The sequence below is a fragment of the Trachurus japonicus genome, chromosome 3 (genome assembly GCF_045865225.1).
Source record: "Trachurus japonicus isolate A0001 chromosome 3, Traja_1.0".
In the NCBI taxonomy this organism is placed as follows: Eukaryota; Metazoa; Chordata; class Actinopteri; order Carangiformes; family Carangidae; genus Trachurus; species Trachurus japonicus.
In genome coordinates, this window is record NC_140909.1 from 2633285 (window position 1) to 2656770 (window position 23486).

At 37.6% G+C, this 23486-nt stretch overlaps 1 protein-coding gene across 1 annotated transcript; it reads right to left on the reverse strand.

Moving 5' to 3' along the window:
- Positions 1-202: 202 nt before the first annotated feature.
- Positions 203-21845, reverse strand: ace2 (angiotensin I converting enzyme 2). Its single transcript, XM_085805053.1, has 18 exons — positions 21628-21845; positions 20998-21156; positions 20388-20481; positions 18236-18379; positions 17428-17540; positions 16411-16516; positions 15636-15733; positions 14503-14675; positions 11669-11895; positions 10962-11106; positions 9310-9408; positions 8158-8280; positions 7298-7476; positions 6439-6497; positions 5845-5942; positions 5636-5752; positions 3769-3963; positions 203-511 (listed from the first exon to the last, which is right to left on the reverse strand). The coding sequence occupies exons 1-18, from the start codon at positions 21817-21819 to the stop codon at positions 409-411; spliced, it is 2424 nt and encodes an 807-aa protein (XP_085661179.1). The 5' UTR covers positions 21820-21845; the 3' UTR covers positions 203-408.
- Positions 21846-23486: the final 1641 nt, after the last annotated feature.

Genomic DNA, 23486 nt, shown 5'->3' on the forward strand with positions numbered 1-23486 from the left:
TATGAAATGCAACTTACAGTAAAGTATTATATTTTCATTTGTATTTTTGCACTTTATTCAATTTATATTAAAAGCCATTTAAAAGACATTAGATACACTATATATGAACTACATGGTAAGAAAAAAAAGTTCACTATTTCTATAAAAAATCTTAATAATAATAATTAATTGCACGTATTGATGCATCAAACTAGAACAGCACAATAACCTCCAGTGTATGTTGAGCTGAGCTCCTCATAAAACCTCATGTGTAGAGAAATACTACGTGTATTTTTACAGGAATATTCATCACTGTACAATAAGGGTAAAAATGAATAATTTTACACATTTACACATTTAGTGGTGTTGATGTTTTGCTCTTATAATATCTGATGACACTGACGACTCCTTCCCTCTGGTTCCTCTGGATCAGAAGCCGGTGTGTTCGTCGTCGCTGTCCTCGAAGGCTTTGTTGGTCTGTGCTTCGATGGACAGATCGTACGGATTCTCCCCAACTGGCTTCTTTGCTTTCCTACAAACACAGAGAGGAAGAGAAATTGTCTCACATATACAGTATATACTATATATATAATCGTCATAGTATCTGCAGGAGAGGAGGCTCAACCTCATCCTCAACACTGCTTTCTTGTGGCGTCCCTCAGGGCTCTATCCTTGGACCAATCTGTTTTGTGTGTGTTTACTTCCCCTTGGCCTGTCCCAGTTCTCCCCCTAGCCCTAAATATTTGCCCTAACCCTATATTTTGCACGTTCACGTGTAGGGGTAGGGTGTCCCATTACTCCAGGGAGCAAAGGGGAGTGCGATTTTGCCCTCAAAATGTAGTGAGATCCGATGCGGGCTTAAAACGAAGTGGAAGATGAAATTACCCGTTGTCACGATCGATCACCGTTTAGACACATCTGAAATGCTTGAAGAAACATTACTATTTCTCTGTGTGTGTGTGTTTTGTGTCGCTATGTGTGGTATTTATTGGGGGAATCGCGGCAAAGCTAACGGCAGCAGCAAAGCTAACGGTGGTAGCATCAGGACGTCAGCTGTTAAAACCCTCCCGTTGTGGGACACGACATGAAACTACTCCAGTTAGCTCAGTCATGTTGGAACTCAGATATCCGCTGGAGAAAATATTTTTTGAGTCACTGAGTTATTAAAGTTAAACAGGTAGCTAACCATTAGCCCGGCTAATCTATGATAACCATGACTAATTACAAAAATTGTTTGGACTGAGATAAACAAACACAGCCAACGCAACAGGCAACACAACAACGGAACTGCCGGCATTTTTCCTGAATGAAACTAGTAGCACGCTCCACCGGTAGAATTGTAAACATGTGACGTATGTTATCACGTTCGCTACGTTCACTACACTAGTGGTGTCCCATTTCCATAGGGAAAGATTTTCTGCCACTTTCCCTCAACGAGGGGAATTTACGGTTGAGAGCACTCAAAACCAAGTGGAAGTTTTAAGGGGGGGAAATGGGACAGGGCCTTAATCTCATGACTGATGTTTATTCTTTCAACCTCACCTGTGAGCCTCCAGCCTCTCCTCCTCCATCTCCTCCATCTCCTCCTCCTCTACCTCCTCCAGCCTCTTCTCCTCCATCTCCTCCAGCAGGGGGGTAAGTCCAAGTAATTTGACATACTTGAGCAATTTATTTAAAAAATAAAGCTACTTTTCCTGGTAATGAGTACTTACTTTTATAATGTAATAACTCAGTTACTTTTGGGGTAAAGTAATGTGAAACAAACCCCCAGCTTTGCTTTTATTTTATGCTCTTATTGTTGTCCATTCATTTAATTGCTTCTAAGCCAGGAACACACCGGGTCTCGTCGGACAGTGTGGAGTGTTCATCTGTGTCGGAAGCTGTCGGTCTCGTCGGACAGCGTTGGGTCTCGTCGGGTCTCGTCGGGCCCGATTCATTATTATTTATTAACCCTTATTTATACAGGCAAAATCTCATTGAGACCCAGGGTCTCATTTACAAGAGAGACCTGTTCCGGGTCGGCAGCAGCAGCAAAACACAAAGTTACAGACTAACGGAACATACAGGAGACACAACACAGAGCACAAACATTAAAGTAGTTAGTGCAAACTACAAAGTGCAAGAAAAATAGGACTGGTTAAAGGGACAACGAGGAGTTTTGGAAAAGCGAAGTGTTTCCACACTACATTTATGAGCCTCCGCACCGTGAAATTCTTTGACCGGCGCAAGACAGACTCATGTTTTCATTCATCAAGAATTAAAGTCAGAGGTTGGAAGACGATCACATACCGTCCTAGTTCCCACCATAAACGGAGATTCGGCGGCGTTATTCTCATGACTCGCCACGAAACCGAAAGTAAAGAAACGCTGGTCGGCTCGCCCAGCATTTCCACCACCACTAATAATAACAAAATAACCATAGAGACAAAACCATAGATTTATCTAAAATGGAGCCATTAACAAGTGGTATCGTAGATTCATCCACATTAATATGAGACTTTTTTACAACCAAATAGAAACTCCTCGTTGACCCTTTAAGTACATGTGCAGACCCCCACAGACTGTCTCATCAGCCTTCCTATAAGCTCAGTCGGGACCCGTCAGCCGTCGGGAGAGTAGACTATATGGCGATTCTGATTGGCGGTGCCCTAAGCGAATCAGCGCGGTGTGTGGGAGGGGCGGAAGTGACCACAGTAAACAAACGGTGTCCTAGCCTGGCCTACAGTAAAAATGGCACATAAAATAGAAAGAGGAGTAAAGCAATATATTAAGCGGCAATATATATTTAAGCATCAAAGATGTTCAATCAAACCCACATAGTTTGAAACAACGTTCAAAACACACACAGCCAGTGTCACAACTAAGCATATAAAGTCCGCTAGCTTAATGCTAACGTATAATGTAAAACACCATAGACAGAAATTAGCATCGCTATCGCCATTTCACGGCAACCGACAGCTGCTAAAAACTGTTTTTCTGGATTTTAGCGCTGTCAACACGTCACAGTTTAATCCAGAGTCTGTGGTCAGTTTATAACGCTAGGAAATTTGCTCCAATGTTTGTTTTGGGAGAAGTGCAGAGTCTGTGTGAGCCCCGACCGGGGACCAGGGCAGCGACTGTCACAAGGGCAGCAGCCGCTCTGCTGAGCTGATCTGCCAGGGCCGATCTCCGTCCTCATCCCGGGGGGATCCCGCATGCTTTTAGAGGTTTACCGCTGGCTGGTTAAATTGTTTTTAGGAGATTAATGTTGGTCTCATTGATGAAATTGAACAACTGTGGCAGTGGCATTAGTTTGTTTGAATGAAAAGTGAGCAGGGCTGCCTCTGAGCTACGTACCGAAATCACTACATTTACGTAAACAAATAAATGTTTTACAATGAACCGATCAGTCTAATACATTTTATTTTGTTAAGTCAACATGGTTACTGTACATGGCAAAGATTATTACCACTTTATGGCTTAAAATTGGTCTGTATTTCTATGGGAGTCCTATCACCACTCTGTTATATCAATCGCTCTGGTCGGCAGTAGTCGGGGCGGCGTGTTTCAATGCTTCCTTTCTCCCGACTGTGGCCGACGAGAGGCGACAGACTCGTCGGACAAGAGGCCGTCGGCGGTGTGTGGGGGCCTTTACAGTATATGCTGTGTTTTTATATTTGACTTAATGTTGATTTTAATTTATTTCACCTCTGTTGAAAAGCACTTGGTTGTTTTTAAATGTGCTCTGTTAATATAAACGGATTGGATTGGAAGATGGCGGTGATGATGTTGATGATGATGATGACTCACTGTTTGCGCTCTCTGATACCGGACACGACCAGGTAGACTCCCATCAGCACCACGAGGCCCATGACCACTCCGAACACGACGAGCCACACCTCCACCGGCTGCTCCACGGGCGGCGCCAGAGTCACCGGGACGCCCACGAACTCCAGCGTCCCGTCGTCCAGCTGGAAGGCGTCGTTGATACGACCGCGACTCAACCTGAGATCAGTGAGGAAACAGGTAAACGTTATCACTGACACAGCAGGAAACAACTCAACATCAATGCTGCTAACTTCATTTTAGGATTATTTCCTCCACGCCCCTTGAGAAGAGTTTTTCCATTATTACCCAGAAATAAACATAGAAATTAACATTTTTTTTACCATGTCACAAATCTTCCAAACATATTTTATTATCCGAAATGGGTAACACTTTACTTGAATAGGTATTCATAAGATTGACATAAAACTGTCATAACCATGACATAACAGCTGTCATAAACATCAATGAATACTTATGACAGCTGTCGTTAAGTGTCATTGGGTAAGTTATGTCACTTTTGATGCAAAGTTGACATTATTTGAGATGTCCTTGTTATGAGAACTTGAAATAATTTATAAAGTTTGGCCATTAGGTCTGCTATGACAGTTTAAATTGTCTTTATGTCAAGTTGTCAGAACAAAAACATCTCAAACAATGTCAACTTTGCATTAAAAGTGTCATAACTTACCGAATGACACTTAACGACAGCTGTCATAAGTATTCATTGATGTTTATGACAGCTGTTATGTCATGGTTATGACAGTGTTATCTCAATCTTATGAATACCTATTCAAGTAAAGTGTTACCAAGAAATGTTATTCATGAGCTGCTTCTGCCTCAGGAACAAACTCTGTCCTTAAACATTCTTTACGTATTAATAATATAGACTGATATGATCTTGTACTGTATAGTGTTGGTCAGAAGCTGCAAAATCTGGCACAGATTCAAAATACAACGTCTTCTGTATCGAGGATCTTTGTGTTGAACGTGTTCATTGTCTCAGTTTATCGCAGAGAACGACAGTTTTACAGCTGTTTGGTCATAAACCGAAGAAATGAACAAAGAGTTTTAACCTTGAGTTCAGTGCAAAGAGCAAAGTTGAGTCATGAACAAAGTTATTAGGATTCAATTATTGCATAAAAGTAATTAATATGACTAACTCGTCCTTAATAAGTAAACTAAAGACATTTCTTTGCAAGTTTTTATTTAGCTTTAGGCACATTGAGTCCGCGCCTGTCATATGAAATGTGCTGCAGCTATATAAATAAAATTACTTATTTATTTAACTCTGTAGGCTATAACAGATTAAAGGGATAGTATCATTTTTTTTAGAGTGGGGTTGTATGATCTCCAAATAGCCCCTAAGTACTTTAATTGCAGTAGAAGACTCTCTGCACTCCTCCCGTTAGCAACGCCAGCCCATAATAGCCCTGCCCAGAGATTTACAACATACAGTGTTGTGAACAGACCCAAAGAAACGGCCTATTTTCACGGCCTAAAAGAGGTTTTACCTGAAAAAAAATACACAGTTCCATTGTTCACTATAATATAATTTTTTCCAGCCCTTCAAAGTGCAGGAAAAACACAGTTTTTATTTGGACCTAACCAACTCACGTATCCCTCCGCTCAGGGTTAGCGCCCACCGATCAGCAAATCTCTGGGCAGGGCTATTATGGGCTGGCGTTGCTAACGGGAGGAGTGCAGAGAGTCTTCTACTGCAATTAAAGTACTTAGGGGCTATTTGTAGATCATACAACCCCACTTTTAAAAAATGCTACTATCCCTTTAAATCAATAACAAGCTTCAGTGTTTGGGATATTGTGTAGCAGTGGATTTGTGTGGTTCTTACTTGATGGCGTCCTCCAGGTCGCTCTTTGGGATGTAGGTAGTGTTATCCTTTGGGTAGGTGCAGACGATGTAGAAGGAGACTCTGGGAGATTCGTCATAGGCGTGGACGTCTTCTGCCCTGCAGGAGAAAACAGCAACAAAATCACGTCAGAAAAAAAGCAAAGGTGATGAGTATTTTCCTGTTTTGATGTTGATGCAGTGGACACTGACGTGAATTCGAGGGTCTGGTTCTTCTGGCTGTAGAACTGCCTCAGAGCGTACGCCACGCTGGCCCTGAACAGGTACAGCTCGTTCTTGTTCCACTCATACTGAAAAACATCGACATATATTAATATTCAGTATCAAACAAGCTGCAGTTCAGATAATACTGTAGTTACACTGTAAAAACTCAATCTTTCCAAGAATATTTATCTCATTTCTTGTCAAAATGTTTCAATTTTAGTCAAAACTAATCTCTTTCCTCTTAAAATAAGACTTGTCACTTAAAAATTAACTTGTTTTTAGACAGTTTTCACTTGTTTCAAACAAATTTTCAATTGAAATAAATAGAAAAATCTGCCAGTGAAAGCAAGTTTTTTGTGCTTGTAATAAGAAAGAAAAACTTTTTCTACTTATTTCAAGTGGAAATATGCTTGAAAAAAGTAAAAAAGTGTCTAAAAAACAAGCTACTTTTTATGTGATGAGTCTTATTTTAAGATTTGTTTTGACTAGAAATCACATTTTAACTAGAAATAAGACAAATATTCTTGGTAAGATTTTGAGTTTTTGCAGTGTAACCATAATAGTAACATCTGTAACACTCACAGCGTTGTCGCCCATCGCCGCCTTCAGGCTCAGTCTCACTTTGATGGCATACTTTGAATCTGTAAATGAATCACATCATTTGATTGTGTAAAATATTTGATATAAAAACGTCAGTGACTTCAAACTGTGTAGGTTTTTTCCACTCCCTTAAAAAAAATAAAAAGTCCTCAGGGAAATTTTGACAGAAACCGCAAAGTTTTCCTGAGTCACAGTTGTTGCGTAATAACGGGAGAGTTGTCGTTTGTCCTGTCGCAGATTACACAGCGCTCAGCTGACTGTCTTTAGTTTGGATTTAAAAAGCAACACTGCAAAAACTCAACATCTTTCCAAGAATATTTGTCTTATTTCTTGTCAAAATGTCTCAATTTTAGTCAAAACTAATCTCTTTCCACTTAAAATAAGGTTCATCACCTTAAAAATTAACTTGTTTTTTGACAGTTTTCACTTGTTTCAAACTAATTTTCAATTGAAATAAGTTGAAAAATCTGCCAGTCAAAGCAAAATCTTTTTGTGCTTGTAATAAGAAAGAAAAACTTGCTCCACTATCAGATTTTTCAACTTATTTCAAGTGAAAAATGTTTTGAAAAAAGTAACAAAGTGTCTAAAAACAAGCTACTTTTTAAATGTAATGAGTCTTATTTTAAGTATAATTAGATTTGTTTTGACTAGAAATGACATTTTGACTAGAAATAAGACAAATATTCTTGGTAAGATTTTGAGTTTTTGCAGTGAAGACAACATGAGGAGATCAGCTCTAGAGGGTTAACGCAGCACAGTGACTGTAAACAGGAGGAAACAGCTGACCCATAAAAACACAACAATATTCAATAAATCATTAATCTTAGTGATAATAACTCACGTGGGCCTATGTCTGTCCTCCAGCCGACTTTCCTGTTGTTCTTCTGGTTGTCCTCCCTCAGCCAGTCGTGGAGCTTTTGGAAATAGTCGAGCAGCGGTCGAGCGTTCATGTTGGTCTGGCCGGCGATGGTGTCCAGAGCCCGAGTCCAGGACTGGGACCGGCCCAGCTCCAACATGTTCCTGTTCAAAACATCCACGACAATGACGAGGATGAAGATGGTTTCATAAGAATAACAAGAATAAGAATAAGAATAAGAATGACTTTATTAATCCTCACACTGCAAAAACTCAAAATCTTAGCAAGAATATTTGTCTTATCTCTAGTCAAAATGTCATTTCTAGTCAAAACAAATCTAATTATACATAAAATAAGACTCATCACATTAAAAAGTAGCTTGTTTTTGGACATTTTTAAAAAAACTTCTTTCAAGCATATCTTCACTTGAAATAAGTAGAAAAATCTGACAGTGGAGCAAGTTTTTCTTTCTTATTACAAGCACAAAAAACTTGCCTTCACTGGCAGATTTTTCTACTTATTTCAAGTGAAAATGATCTGAAAACAAGTTAAATTTTAGGTGATGAGTCTTATTTAAAGTGGAAAGAGATTAATTTTGACTAGAAATGAGACATTTTGACAAGAAATAAGACAGATATTATTGGAAAGATTTTGAGTTTTTGCAGTGCAAAGGGAAATTCATTTGCCTTTCTGCTCATCTATCGTTTGCAGAAGAATTTAAAAAAAAAAAAAAAAGGAAAAAGAATTGAAACAGATTCATGTGGGAGGAACATGAACGTTCATACATACTATGTATTATGTAATAACAAAAACAAGGAAACAGAGGAACAGGAAGTTTTTCTCACCTCAGTTTGGTTCCTGCTTCTTTTGAGCCTGTGATGTCACACGTCGCCAACGACCCCGTGTGATTGGCTGCGTCGCACAGAGCTTTCTGGAACTGGAACTGGTAGATGGTTCTCGTGAAGTACCTGCAACACACACACACACAGGTTGGTTGGACTGTTTTACACTAAGCGCCTCTCACATACAACACTGTAACAAATTTACTGCAGTTTCTACAGTAAAATAATTTGTTGTTCTGTCATTTTACACTGTTTGACTGTGTTGATCCCTGGAGGGAAGTTCTTCTGATACAGATATGTATATAGAAAATGAAAAAATAATGAAAATGTAATATACATCAGAGTTAAAAGGAACAAAGATAGATTTTTAAAAGAAATTTCAAATAAAATAGAAAATAGAAACAAATAAACATCATGGGACTAAAACAATCACAGTAGCTGACTTCTGCTTATTAGCTGTGTTCTGTTGAGTTTTATAGTTAAATACTGTAATAATAATACTGAGGTAGTGTAGTACGACGGAGTATTAGGGCCACATTGAGAAAAAAAAAAACAGACTTCGAGAAAAGTCATAAATTTACAAGAAGAAAGTCGTACATTTCCTACGAGAAAAAGTCGTAAATCTACGAGAATAAAGTCGTAAATTTACGAGAATACATTTGTACATTTCCTACGAGAAAAAGTCGGAAGTTTACGAGAATAAAGTCTCAAATTTCCTACGAGAAAAAAGTCATAACATTACAAGAATAAAGTCGTAAATTTATGACTTTATTCTCGAAGTTTGTGATCTTTTTATTTGTCAATGTGGCCCTAATACTCCGTCGTAATGTAGTGTCCCCCGTGTGGCAGTTTTTATAGAGTGAAAGTGAAAATCATCTGTAAAATAGTTGCATGAATGTGTCCAGTTTATACAGTGATGATGTGTTAGATTAAGAAAAGTGAAGGAAAAAAACATTTACAACCAAAATATTAACAGACTTTTTTTTACAGTGCAAAAATAAAAGAAACTACAACACTTTAACACAAGAGCAGATTATTTTTAACCCACAGTTGCACCTTGATCTGGATCAATACACTGGATCAATGCACCTTTATGATAGTGTTGAATTGAAGTCTGAAGACATCCCATAATAAGCGGCTGCAGCCTCACTGTACCTGATGAAGGAGTAGTCTCCAGACACGTGGAACAGAGCGGGGGGGTCGCAGTAGGTCTCGTCCCTGGGCATCGGCTCGAACACGCCCACCAGCTCCCTCCTGTTACCATGGAGACAGAGACTCAGTGATGCTGCTGCTGCACGTTTATCTACAGTTCGTTTGTTTGAGCAGAGATGGACAGAGGACTCGACTCCAGTACTTGAGTAAGAGTACAAATACTACTGGTCAAAATTTACTCCGTTACAAGTAAAAGTAGCTCAGTCAACATGTTACTCCAGTAAGAGTAAAAAAGTAGCTACTTGCTTTTAAAGGTACTTAAGTATCCAAAAGTACATGCTTTTAAATTTACTTTAAAGCAGAAGTAAGAGTCAGAGTAAATGTCTTATTCTTCACATCAATGAATGACTCTAATAGTTTGTAAATGAATGTAAGGAGCTTTTAACTCTTGTTAGTGAGAATGAACTCTTTGCTGCTCAGCTGCACTGATGTGCTGCTTTTAGGGGTTAGGGTTTCCTTCACAGACAAACACAGCTTGTGTCCAATAGGATTTTAGAAAAAGACCTGAAAGTAACCAGTACTTTTCAGCCTTAACTTGAGTAAAAGTAAAAATATTTGTCTTGGAAATGTATTCAAGAGTAATAAGTACCAAAGAAATCTAATACTCAAGTAAAGTACAAATCCTCTGGATATGTACTTAAAGGACAATTCCAGGCAAATTCAACTGGGGGCTGTATTTTCCTATCATTTTAGGTCTAAAAGAAGGAATCTGAAGATTTTCAGTTTAATGTCTCCTGTTTTGCGGTAGTTGTGTCTGTCCCCGCATCGCCACGGCAGCAATGAATGGGAGTGGATGTAAGTTCTGCTGTTTAGGCTGTTTCCAGCCCTCAAAGCCACAGACAGCGTCAGATGGAGACTCAAACATGCAGCCAGAAGTTTATTTACTTCAAGCAAGCCGACATGTTTGTAAAACTAGATCTAATTCAAAGTCTCCCAGAGTCTCGCGCGAGACCCAGTTGCCGTGCTCGGTGTGTTCAGGTGCAGTGGGAAAAGCTACCGTTTGTGTCATAAACACAGGAATATCAACTCTTTACTTGCTTCAAGTGTACATTTTTTTCCACAGACAGCGTCAGGTGGCGACTCAAACATGCGCCGAGAAGTTTCTTTTACTTGAAGCAAGTAAAGAGTTGATATTCCTGTGTTTATGACACAAACGGTAGCTTTTCCCACTGCACCTGAACACACCGAGCACGGCAACTGGGTCTCGCGCGAGACTCCGGGAGACTTTGAATTAGATCGACTTTTACAAACATGTCGGCTTGCTTGAAGTAAATAAACTTCTGGGTGCATGTTTGAGTCTCCATCTGACGCTGTCTGTGGCTTTGAGGGATGGAAACAGCCTAAACAGCAGAACTTACATCCACTCCCATTCATTGCTGCCGTGGCGACGCAGGGACAGACACAACTACCGCAAAACAGGAGACATTAAACTGAACATCTTCAGATTCCTTCTTTTAGACCTAAAATGATAGGAAAATACACCCCCGAGTTGAATTTGCCTGGAATTGTCCTTTAAGTAGCTACAGTACTCAAGTAACTTTACTCCATTACTTCTCCACCACTGTGTGTGAACGAGGTGGCCGTCCTGCTCTTACTTCATCTCCCACCACTGCTTCATCCACTCGTCCTTGGTGATGTTCCCAGCGAACACCTGCCACCTCCACTCCTCCAGCATGTAGGTGAACGGCAGCGTGGCCACGATGGTCAGCGCCTGCTTCAGCAGGAAGTTGATCTCCGTATCTAAGCAACAACAACAACAACAACAACAACAAATAATCAACATTACACTGCAAAAACTCAAAATCTTTCCAAGACTATTTGTCTTATTTCTTGTCAAAATATCTCATTTCTTTCCATTTAAAATAAGACTCATCACCTAAAAAATTACTTGTTTTTAGATCATTTTCACTTGTTTCAAACAAATTTTCACTTGAAATAAATAGAAAAATCTGCCAGTGAAAGCAAGTTTTTTGTGCTTGTAACAAGGAAGAAAAATTTGCTCCACTATCAGATTTTTCTACTTATTTCAAGTGAAAATCTGCTTGAAAGAAGTAAAAAGTGTCTAAAAACAAGCTGCTTTTTAATGTGATGAGTCTTATTTGAAGTAGATTGAGATTTGTTTTGACTAGAAATGACATTTTGACTAGAAATAGGACAAATATTCTTGGAAAGATTTTGAGTTTTTGCAGTGTGCAGAAGGTTTCTGTCACTAATGAACCATTATTCTTTTTATTAATAAACCTACAGATTTTAGCAGCATGAAGTCATGTTTTGCAGAACTAACACTCCTGTGGGTTTTTACCGTTGTCGTATTTGAAGTCGTCGGCCAGCAGCCCGAGGCTCTGCAGGTGTTTGGGCGTGGCGGCGGACAGCGACATGATCTCGCCCACGGCCTCGTGGAAACCCTCGTTGGCGCCGTCCCTCAGCGGGTAGGACAGGTTGCGATACGCCATCTGGTACTGGTTGTGTCCCATCTCGTGGTGCACGGTGAGGAAGTTGTCCATGTTGACCTCGGTGCACATTTTGATCCTGAAGAACACATGGCAGAGAGGAGGAGAGAGAGAAGTGTTGCTGTCAGCAGGTACACGATGTGATACGGGTGTGTCGAGGTGGCCGAGGAGATACCGTATCTGATCAACTGTACCAATAAAAAGCCTCGAATCTGATGAGTCAACGTGACTCTGAAGTTTAATAAAAATGAATTCAGTCCGAGGACTCAGTCTGGAGATCGGTGGAGTTTCATGGTTTCATACTGTACGTGGAAAGTTTCATTCAGTCATTTTAACCCTCTGGACTTTTACTTTCTTTCTTTTTTTTTTACAATTTTATCTGTGTTAATGCAGATTGAATAACATTTCTCAGGGGTCTGGGTTTTTCAATTTTCAATTTTACACTTCAGCTCTTTAAATATACCAATAATATACTGTAAACTACTGTACTGTACTCCAGTTGTACACGGTGGCTCCATCGAGGCCAATTAAAACTATATATTCTGAATTCCTTGTTGTTTACAGTATTAAATCATACAATTCAGGCCAAATGTCCTTCATTCCAAACTCAACACTTGTTTCTACAAAATGATACAGTATATCATCTGCCCATTTTTGGCCAAACGAGCAATTTCATGTAATATTCTTAGTTGCATTGGTGGCTCACTGCACTGCAATGGAGCAATTGAATGACATAATGTTGATGTAGATGTGTTATCATAAAAACAATAATAATGATAATAATACAGAAAATTGTCTCTTTTTGAGGTCGTTTCGGAGCACTGTGAAAAAAATAAAAAAATGAATGGATATTTTACATTTTTATGACAAGAAGTGATGTTAGGTTTAATAAAAATGAATTCAGTCCGAGGACTTGAGGAGGCCGGTGGAGTTACATGGTTTCATATGTGGAAAGTTTCATTCAGTCATTTTAACCCTCTGGACTTTTACTTTCTTTCTTTTTTTTACCATTTTATCTGTGTTAATGCAGATTGAATAACATTTCTCAGGGGTCTGGGTTTTTCAATTTTCAATTTTACACTTCATCTCTTTAAATATACCAATAATATACTGTAAACCTCCAGTTGTACACGTTGGCTCCATCGAGGCCAATTAAAACTATATATTTTGAATTCCTTGTAATTACCAGTATTAAATCATACAATTCAGACCAAATGTCCTTCATTCAAAACCCAACACTTCTAAATTGTACTTTTCAATGTTTTCTACAAAATGATATATCATCTGCCCATTTTTGGCCAAACGAGCAATTTCATGTAATATTCTTAGTCTCCAATAGGGGGCGTACGATGGCTCACTGCACTGCAATGGCACAACTGAATGACATAATGTTGATGTAGGTGTGTTATCATGAAAATAATAATAATAATGATGATACTATAGAAAATGGTCTCTTTTTGAGGTCGTTTCGGAGCATTGTGCAAACAAACTGGCATTTGGAGGGTTAAAAAATTAAAAAATTAATGGATATTTTACATTTTTATGACCAGAAGTGATGTTAGGTAAAAACTTTATGCAGTAAAATCACCAAATAACATAGGAATTCTAGTGAGTGTGAACGAAGCCAGAGGATTAACCCAAACCTGACTTCTGGATTTGGACAAACTTTACGACTGCAGACACTAAAACCCTCTGATTAATATTTGACAGCATTAAGACCTTGTTGTTTATCTTTATCAGCAGGACAGAATGACTCAGAGATTAATGAGCAGTAGCGTTGTTCCAGCACGTTCTGATTTATGGCTCCCGTTGTACTGATCTAGGGTCAGATTACTTGCATGTGCTCAGCAGGAAAACACACGCAGCAACTCAAACAGCTGCAAAAGTCAAAGAGACAAAGAGCAGCTCGGGTTTAAGTTTTAAAGTTTTTCCTGTTAATCAGTCTTTGTGCAATAAATCTAATAAAAAGGTTATCATGAATATTAGTATGTGGAGGATTTATTGTCCTCATGACAAGTCAAAGGCCAATAACCTTACACTACACTGCAAAAACTCTAAATCTTACCAAGAATATTTGTCTTATTTCTAGTCAAAATGTCATTTCTGGTCAAAACAAATGTCATTATACCTAAAATAAGTATATTTATACACATAACATGATTGTTGTGCGTGTGCCTGGAGTATTTATCTGTCTATTTTTATATTGTGTATTTGCTTTTTTATTGTTGTGTGCTGCTGGGACAAACAAATTTCCCTCCTTCGGGATTAATAAAGTTAATTCAATTCAATTCAAATTCAAAAAGTAGCTAGTTTTTAGACACTTATTATTTATTTCAAGTATATTTTCACTTGAAATAAGTAGAAAAATCTGATAGTGGAGCAAGTTTTTCTTTCTTATTACAAGCACAAAAAACTTGCTGGCAGATTTTTCTACTTATTTCAAGTGAAAATTAGTTTGAAACAAGTGAAAATGATCTAAAAACAAGTTAATTTTTAGGTGATGAGTCTTATTTAAAGTGGAAAGAGTTTAGTTTTGACTAGAAATGAGACATTTTGACAAGAAATAAGACAAATATTCTTGGAAAGATTTTGAGTTTTTGCAGTGTATAACAATCGGACTTCTTCATACTGATAATAAATATAAATGAGCATAATGTGATAGTGAACGTGAGTTGTGTTGTTTTACCTGAAGTCCTCTCTGTTGCCCATGTCCCAGGCCGTGGGGTGACACACCACCTTCCGTCCGTCGTCGGGCTTCACCAACATGGAGTCGTTCCAGAAGTTGGGGAACATCTCGTAGAGGCCGACGGACATGAAGAACTTCTCTGCTTCTTCAAAAAAATGACGCTCGGTCCAGCCCTGAAGGTTGAAGTTCCACAAGTTTCACATTTCAGTTCCAGGTTTAAAGTGTTTGGTAACACTTTACTTGAATAGGTATTCATAAGATTGACATAACACTGTCATAACCATGACATAACAGCTGTCATAAACATCAATGAATACTTCTGACAGCTGTGGTTAAGTGTCATTCGGTAAGTTATGTCACTTTTGATGCAAAGTTGACATTATTTGAGATGTTTTTGTTCTGACAACTTGACATAATTTTGACAAAGTTTGGCAATTAGGTCTGCTATGACAGTTTAAATTGTCTTTATGTCAAGTTGTCAGAACAAAAACATCTCAAACAATGTCAACTTTGCATCAAAAGTGACATAACTTACCGAATCACACTTAACCACAGCTGTCACACTGCAAAAACTCAAAATCTTTCCAAGAATATTTGTCTTATTTCTTGTCAAAATGTCTAATTTCTAGTCAAAACTAATCTCTTTCCACTTAAAATAACTTGTTTTTAGATCATTTTCACTTGTTTCAAACAAATTTTCACTTGAAATAAGTACTGTAGAAAAATCTGCCAGTGAAAGCAAGTTTTCTGTGCTCGTAATAAGAAAGAAAAACTTGCTCCATTGTCAGATTTTTCTACTTATTCCAAGTGAAAATCTGCTTGAAAGAGGTAAAAAGTGTCTAAAAACAAGCACATTTTTATGTGACAAGTCTTATTTTGAGTATAATTTGATTTGTTTGGACTAGAAATGACATTTTGACTAGAAATAAGACAAATATTCTTGGTAAGATTTTGAGTTTTTGCAGTGCATAAGTATTCATTGATGTTTATGTCATGGTTATGACAGTTTTATGTCAATCTTATGAATACCTATTCAAGTAAAGTGTTACCAAGTGTTTTTTTTTTATGTTTCATTTGTCTCATGTGTTAGTTAGTTCATATTATAAAACAGAACCACGCTGAACGGTTTCTACCTGCTCCACCATCGTTTTGGTGACATCGATGTCTGGTTTGTCGGGGTAGGGGACGGACAGAGGGTACAGGTTGGTCCAGAATCGGCCCCACATGTCACCTGATCAATCACAACAACAGGGTTTTATTTTCCACTCACATGTTTTTACAAAATCTAAAGGAGGATATCACACATTGTGTTGCACTGGTTTTGCCCCTGTAACAGTCTGTACCTGTGTTGTGGCCTTTAAACAACCAAATTACTAAATGATATTTACCCCGAGGTCAGAAACACATCTTTACCATATTTTAATATTTCTATAATCTGAACAATTTTACATCTTAAAAGTTCATATTTAACTGTAATATGATCAAAGTTGTAGTGATGAGATGTCGACAGCAGAGGGAGACAAAGTTCAACTTCAACAAGCTTTAAAGTTTACAGTAAGAACATGTATATTTCATAACTACAGGACTTTAAATGCTATGTAAGAACATATTCTAATATAATTTATGATGATGTTAAACTACTCTTTCAGACTGGTGTGAATTAGATTTGGATTATGTGATGAGACTTTTCTCATTAAGTGATTCTCTCTGTTTTTACTCTCTATTTTATGTATATGTGTCTATGTATATTTGGTCTTTAACCTTTAATGAAAACCATTTTATTGAATAACCTGGAAGTGAGAGAAGGTTTAGATCCAGATAGAGTAGCAGGATCAGTGATATCAGCCGTGTTAATTATTAATGGTTCAGATTGATGCATGTGATCGATAATAAACCTGGTCCACGCACCGAGCAGGTGAGCAGGCAGCGGTCCTTCTGGATCGATGTGTCCTGGATAAACCTCCATGAGTTTGGCTCTGACGTAGGCGTGTAGCTCCTTGTACAACGGCATGATCTGAGGGGAAAACACAATAAACACAATAAACCTCAGCTTTAATCACTGACTTTATGGTTGTTTCTGAACTTTTAAAGCTTCCGACTGAGAGTGTTTTACTGCAACACACAGGAATTATACATTAGAGATTCAGATAACAAAGATGTGCAGTTTATTTCTAGTAGGAAATAAAGGAAATCAATGAGAAACAGTCTGAGAATGTTGGATTGAACTAATGTATATAGAGTAATCAGTATGTGTTGCAATTGTTTGAATCTGGTAATAGTTAAAACATTGTTTTTATCATTTCTTCTTTTAAATATCAGTCGTCCAGTCTCAGTCCTCAGCTCAGAGTGAGAGAGAAGTGATGAATGAAGGTTAAATAGTTTCCAAAGGGAAGTGAGAGCGTTCAGCTAAAGCCATGCAGGTTGTGTTTTAGTAATAACATTTCTTATGTTTTTATATTTCAATAAACTTTATTGTCATTATACGGCACACACTGTGCAATGCCATTTGCTGTGACTTTCTCTTAAGGGAAAGAATAAAAAAGATAGAATAGAATAAACTGAATAAAACATATCCTCAAATTATATTAAAACATATGAGTAAATGATTTCATTATGTGTTGATTCCATTGCTGTGTGAATGTGTTATATGTGTGATGTTATGGGATGTGTTATAGGTCAGTATTATTGTATAGAAGTATTGTCTATTTGTCTTTGCAGCCATCGAGGCGTTTATGTTGCAGCTGACAAATTTCCCGCAGTGGGACAATAAAGTATATTATTGTGTTGTATTTTATTGTCTTGTAAAAACAGCAGTGATGTGTAAATACATTCAAGTCTTTGGTGCAGTTAGAGAAGTGAGTGTTGAGAGTTTTTTAAATGAGCCAAAGACAAGAGGAGAGGAGAGAGAAGAAGCTTCAGACGAACCTCTGTGTAAACGGAGCGGACGTCGTCCATCAGCTGGTCCCTCGTGTACTTGTACTTGTCGTCATCGATCGTCTCGTAGTTGTATCTCCAGTAGGAGCCGTAGTCTTCAAACCCTGAGAGCAACACAGACTCAGTCAGTTCACTCTTACAGCAGGTTCAGTGACAAATAATGAGAACTTCAGAAATATCTTTAAAAAAAACTGCTTTAAGCATCAGATTTTGTATTTGTGTTGGTTTTATGTCATTTGCACCATTTTTTAACAAAAGTCAGACTGAAGCCCCTGAAAATGTCAAATGGTGAAACCACGAAAGAATGATGAATATTAAAAAGTTGATCCACCTACACATGAGTTTAAGTGAACTCATAAAAAATATACTTTCTTCTGAAAACATTAAATTTAAATAGATTTTTTTGCTGTATTATTTCTATATTCAATGCATTTTGCCAACACTGAGCAGGACATACAGCATCTTAAAAACAAAAAGCTTTCCTTCTAAATAATGCGAGAAATTATGTAAAAATTTGTTAAGATAGTGTTGTTTTGTAAAAGTGAATTATGTTTATTCCACATTTGAGTCCAGATGTATTTTTCCTGTACTGTATATATAGTGAGATTTCACGTCACCGACCCTTTTACTGCGGTTTAAGTGTTTTCAATCAGCTGTGTGTTAACAAGAAGTTACTGAAGGGATCCGATCAGTCAATCCACATGCTACAGGACGACATCTGAACACTTTATTACGGCCGACTGTTTACGTCTTAAAACACATTTTCTCATGTTGATGAAATAAACTTTTTTCTTCTCACCGTTGAGTTTGGAAGCTTCGTTCTTCAGGTCGACGTAGTCTTCGTACAGCGGCCTCATCCTCTTCCCCGTCTCCCTCCTCCAGCCTTCCCACACGTGCAGCCGCTCGGCGTAGTTCTTGCTGGACGACATCACGCGTTCCAGACCTGCAGACACATGAAGGCGTCAGAGACAGAGACAGTATGGCAACAAGCCATTTTAACATTTAAAAGCCAGACTGGATATGTGTTGTAGATATCTGTAATTCAGTTTTGCCTCGTTGAAAAGAATATTTAAGATATCTGCAACTACATTCTTCCTATCCACAATTGTCATTTCGGATCCACAACTACGTTCTTCCTAGGACAAATGACGTCACTTTTGCCATTCATGTGTATGGGGTTTGTCGTTACAGATATCTACAGTTCAGTTGCAGATATCCACTATGTGAATTACAGATATCTGTAACTGAATTACGACTAGTACTAATTCCAGTTTGAGATATCTACAATTTGATTCTGACTAGTCATAATTCCAGTTCAAGATATCTTTAATTCACCTCAATTAAAGATATCTACATGTCCCTTTTCAGATATCTGTAATTAAGTTTTGACTAGTCGAAATGACGTTGTAGATATCTCAAACTGGAATTAGTACTAGTCGTAATTCAGTTACAGATATCTGTAATTCACATAGTGGATATCTGCAACTGAATTGTCTGTAATGACAAACCCCATACACATGAATGGCAAAAGTGACGTCATTTGTCCTAGGAAGAACGTAGTTGCGGATCTAAAATGTTCTTTTTGACTAGGAAAAACTGAATTACAGATATCTTGAATAAAAAATCCAACTATTCAAAACTTAGTTACGACTAGTCAGAAAGACGTTGTTGATATCTACAATGTTAATTCCGGAGAGTCAAACTTAGCTTTTAAATGTTAAATCCGCTTGCCATAGACAGAGACGGATGTGAGCCAAGATAAATGTTTATTTTGGTTTAGTTTATATTTAAAATAGTGAAGTTGAACGTTATGCAGGCGGTGGAAGCCATAAGAGGCTGATCCTGTATGTAAAAACAACAATGGTTGTCTCCAGAGTCAGAAAAGAAATGATAATACAGAAATTCACTGCATAAAAAAAGCAATTTACATAAAAAAAATGAAAGATAATGATTTACTGAAATAAATATTTGTGGTTTCATCAACTGTGGAATGAAATATCATAAAATAAAAACGCTGGGATGTCGTTCTGAACTTTTACTTCAATATTGTTATCAAGTATTTCTTTACATTTCACATTACAATCATTATGATCCTTTAAAAAAAGATCTTTATAAATAAAACAGCCCAACATGATGTAAATTTGATGAAATATTTGAAACTATAATGCAGCTTACATAATATTCTTACGTTTCTACTTTTTCAGGCCTCTCCTGAAGACGTGTGAGATGATTAAAACAAAGTTCTTCCTCATGAACCTGTATTTATTTATTTATTTATTTATTTGTGTATTTATTGGACATATCTGGACTTACTTTTTATTGTTTTATTATTTATTAGATGGTTTTACCTCTTTGGACTTTGAGAAGTTTAAAGTTTAAGTTTAAATGATCAGACAAATGTTGTGAAGATTGTATTTCAACACAATATTTCATGCACAAACGTGTAGTGGAGTAGAAGTTTAAATGGAAATACTCAAGTAAAAGGACCTGATGAAGTCAGTTTCAGTCTGAGTTTAAAGTTAAAAAGAGGAAACACTAAAGTTAACACAGGATCTTGTAAAAAACCGTTGTTCTAAAACCTGTTTTCCTTTCCTCCGTTTCCTTGTTAATTATAAACTGCTTTATCTGCTGTCGTCACGTGTTTCCTATTTATCTCCCTTGCACATTTCCCTTTGGAGCATCCTGGCAGAAGAATTTCCTTCGGGATGAATACAGTTATATCTATCTATCTATCTATCTATCTATCTATCTATCTATCTATCTATCTATCTATCTATCTATCTATCTATCTATCTATCTATCTATCTATCTATCTATCTATCTATCTATCTATCTATCTATCTATCTATCTATTATCACGATATTTATGTGAATCGATTTTTTCTTCCACCCCTACTATCTATCTATCTATCTATCTATCTATCTATCGGCTCCTCGTGAACAGATCGTACCTGGCTCCAAAGTCTGACAGTTGTCGGGGTCGTCCATCAGACACACGGTGGCTGTGCTGTAGATGGTGCTCATCTCACTCATGACTTTACTCAGCTGCAGGAACGACACGAGGAGAGTGGAAGAAGTATAGTGAGTCGTTGAGAAGGTGCAGCTTTTATAAACATTGATAAAATGTGCTTTAGATGCAACATGCACTGCAAAAACTCAATATCTTACCAAGAATATTTGTCTGATTTCTAGTCAAAACAAATCTCATTCTACTTAAAATGAGACTCATCACATAAAAAGTAGCTTGTTTTTAGACACTTTTTACTTCTTTCAAGCAGATTTTCACTTGAAATAAGTAGAAAAATCTGATAGTGGAGCAAGTTTTTCTTTCTTATTACAAGCACAAAGAACTTGCTTTCACTTTTTCACTTTTTCTACTTATTTCAAGTGAAAATTTGTTAGAAACAAGTGAAAATGAGATAAAAACAAGTAAATTTTTAGGTGATGAGTCTTATTTTAAGTGGAAAGAGATTAGTTTTGACTAGAAATGAGACATTTTGACAAGAAATAAGACAAATATTCTCTGGGAGATTTAGAGTTTTTGCAGTGTGGTGGTCTTACATGTGCAGCCTTGTCCGCGGACAGAGCTCCAGCTCCTTTGTCCTGCAGGGAGATGAGCTGCAGTTTGATTTCTGGATTCTTGATCTGGTCGATGGGGTATTTCCGGGACTCGTCCGACATCCTGGTGTAGAAATCGCCCCAAACTTTCCCCTCTGCCGACTGCAGATGAAACAAACAGACAAACAGATGAAGTAAATCGGTCATTTCAGTCACAACAAATCTGTTCTTTATTTATTTTTATTTTATGTTTATTTAAGGAGGACAATGCACATTAATGGACATAGTCCTCCTGGCAAGGTGCTAAAAAACACAAGGACATGACAACAGAATTCATAAAACAGGAAAAAAACACACATGTATCCAACAGAAACCAACAGACAAAAAAACTACAAAGGAAGACAATTAACATGACACTACTATGACAAAAGAAAAAACAAAAAAAGACTGTTTATGGATGGATAAGATGGATGAGGATGCAACAATGCAAAGACCAGGACAGGGTTTCTTGATGGAGTTGTGCTAGAATGGGTTGAGAACACAACGAAACCAAAATATAGTACAGTGTGATAGTGATAAAGTGCTACAGTGCTCAATAAACGCTATAAAGTTACTGGTTCAGGATCTACGCACCAGTTTGTCCGAGTTCTCCTGGGTGATGTTGGTGTTGTAGGCCCACGAAGCCAGAGAGTACTGGTACATAAGCCTGGTGGCATCCTCGTCGAACTTCTTCAGAAACGCCTCGGCCTGACTCTCCACGTCGGCCTGAGCAGAAACGGTGACGCCGGTGAGGGCGAGCAGCGCCACGAGGAACCTGAGAGACATGTTGACAACGACACACAACACCGACTGGACTGAGAGAAGGACGGACAACGGGCTCGGTTTTTACAGTTTCTACGAGCCGCTGCGCTGCCTTGGCCTTTGGACGGCAGAGCCATAACCGATGGGAGGGTCCGGCTTTACAGATAGAAGAGGCAACGTCACCCAGTCGCAGTTATTACACTCTGATTATCAAAAAGACAAAGGTTTACACTAAGGTTCACCACCAGTCAACATATCAATCCTTTACAGTTTTTCTCAATCGCTTTGGTGCTTTTCTCACATCACTATTACGTAACATTTGCACAACAGTTAGTGCAGTAGGTTGCGGTAACACACTACAGTACAGTAAAGCTGTGAGTCTAAATGTAAAATGTAAAATAAGTATGTAAAAAAAATGCTTGTCCCACTGTAGCTTACTGTAATGCCTGACACAATGACAGCAGTGCAGATTGTTTAATGCTGAATTACTGTCCAATACTACACATACTGTACCTGTTCTCCCTTACAGTAAATGTTTGAATAATTTACTTTACAGTGGTTCTCCCAACATTTAAAATTAGTTTGACAGATTTTGAAAACTAGTTCAACAATTTTGTATGTACTGACTCAAGCAATGAAATGAGGACTATTAGTTTTATAGGGAAGGACTATTCAGCATTGATAAGTATAGTTCATTTTGACTGACAGGACATAAGCAAATGATAATGTTGTAAAACAGCAGAGAATTGTATGAAATGTCCAAAAGCATTTGCAATTTGTTCAGAGGAAGGAGAAACTGCTACTATGATGTGGACAAATGACTACATGTTGTGGAGGTTGAACTAATAGTTATGAGAACTTTCATTCTGATCTGAGAAAAGCACCGAAGCGACTGAAAAAAACTGTAAAACAAAAAAAAAGTAAATAGAATCAATGAAACAAGATCAAACTATTAGAAAACGGTAAGATAAATGTGAGTGTCAAGAAAAGATAATAAAGCTGTTGTTTTTTACATGTAAAGGTGCAAAACTTGTGATAAAATACCATGATGGAAGATTAGGCAAGTCAAGGCAAAAAAAAAAGTCTCTACACAGCATCATAACAACATCCTCTGATCTTAGACCCTCAGCCAGGACAGAGATGTTGTTACAGACAAGAAAACTGTTTATAACAGAAGTTGCAAAACATTAGATTTCACTTCTTTGCTCATTGAAACTCATTCATTGTTATTTATACAGTAGTAAACTGCTGTTTTTCCTTTTACACCAACAGATTCTGATCTCTGACAACTCATTAGTCTTGAAGGAGTTCCCAGAGTTTCACCTTCACTCAATCGATCAATCAGGCTTTATTAGTACAGCACGTTTCATGCCCACGGCAGCTCAAAGTGCTTCACGTGATAAAAACAAGGAACATAGGGAGGAACAACACATATTGGGAGACACACATACATTCACATACACATCGAGGAAACGCTATCTTACACTCAGACTCAGTCATTTGCAATGTGGAAAACACTATAAAATGAAGTAAAATAGACAGGTGTAGTAGGATAAAATAGAATAAAAAAGATAATAATAAATAAATAATAAAATAAATTAAATTGAATGTTTTATAATGATAAAAATAATAAGAATCAGTTAAAAGCCAGGCTAAAAAGGTAGGTCTTCAGTTTGCTCAGACTCGTCCCA

Bases quoted from the DNA above. Each gene is read 5' to 3' on its own strand.
- ace2 (XM_085805053.1), bottom strand. From the start codon at position 21,819: ATGTCTCTCAGGTTCCTCGTGGCGCTGCTCGCCCTCACCGGCGTCACC. The intron at 9,409-10,961 runs GTAAGAGCAGGA...CCATGGTAACAG, and splicing joins AAGCAGTGGTGGGAGATGAA to GAGGGAGCTGGTGGGCGTGT. The intron at 5,753-5,844 runs GTCAGTGTCCAC...TTTCTCCTGCAG, and splicing joins AACCAGACCCTCGAATTCAC to GGCAGAAGACGTCCACGCCT.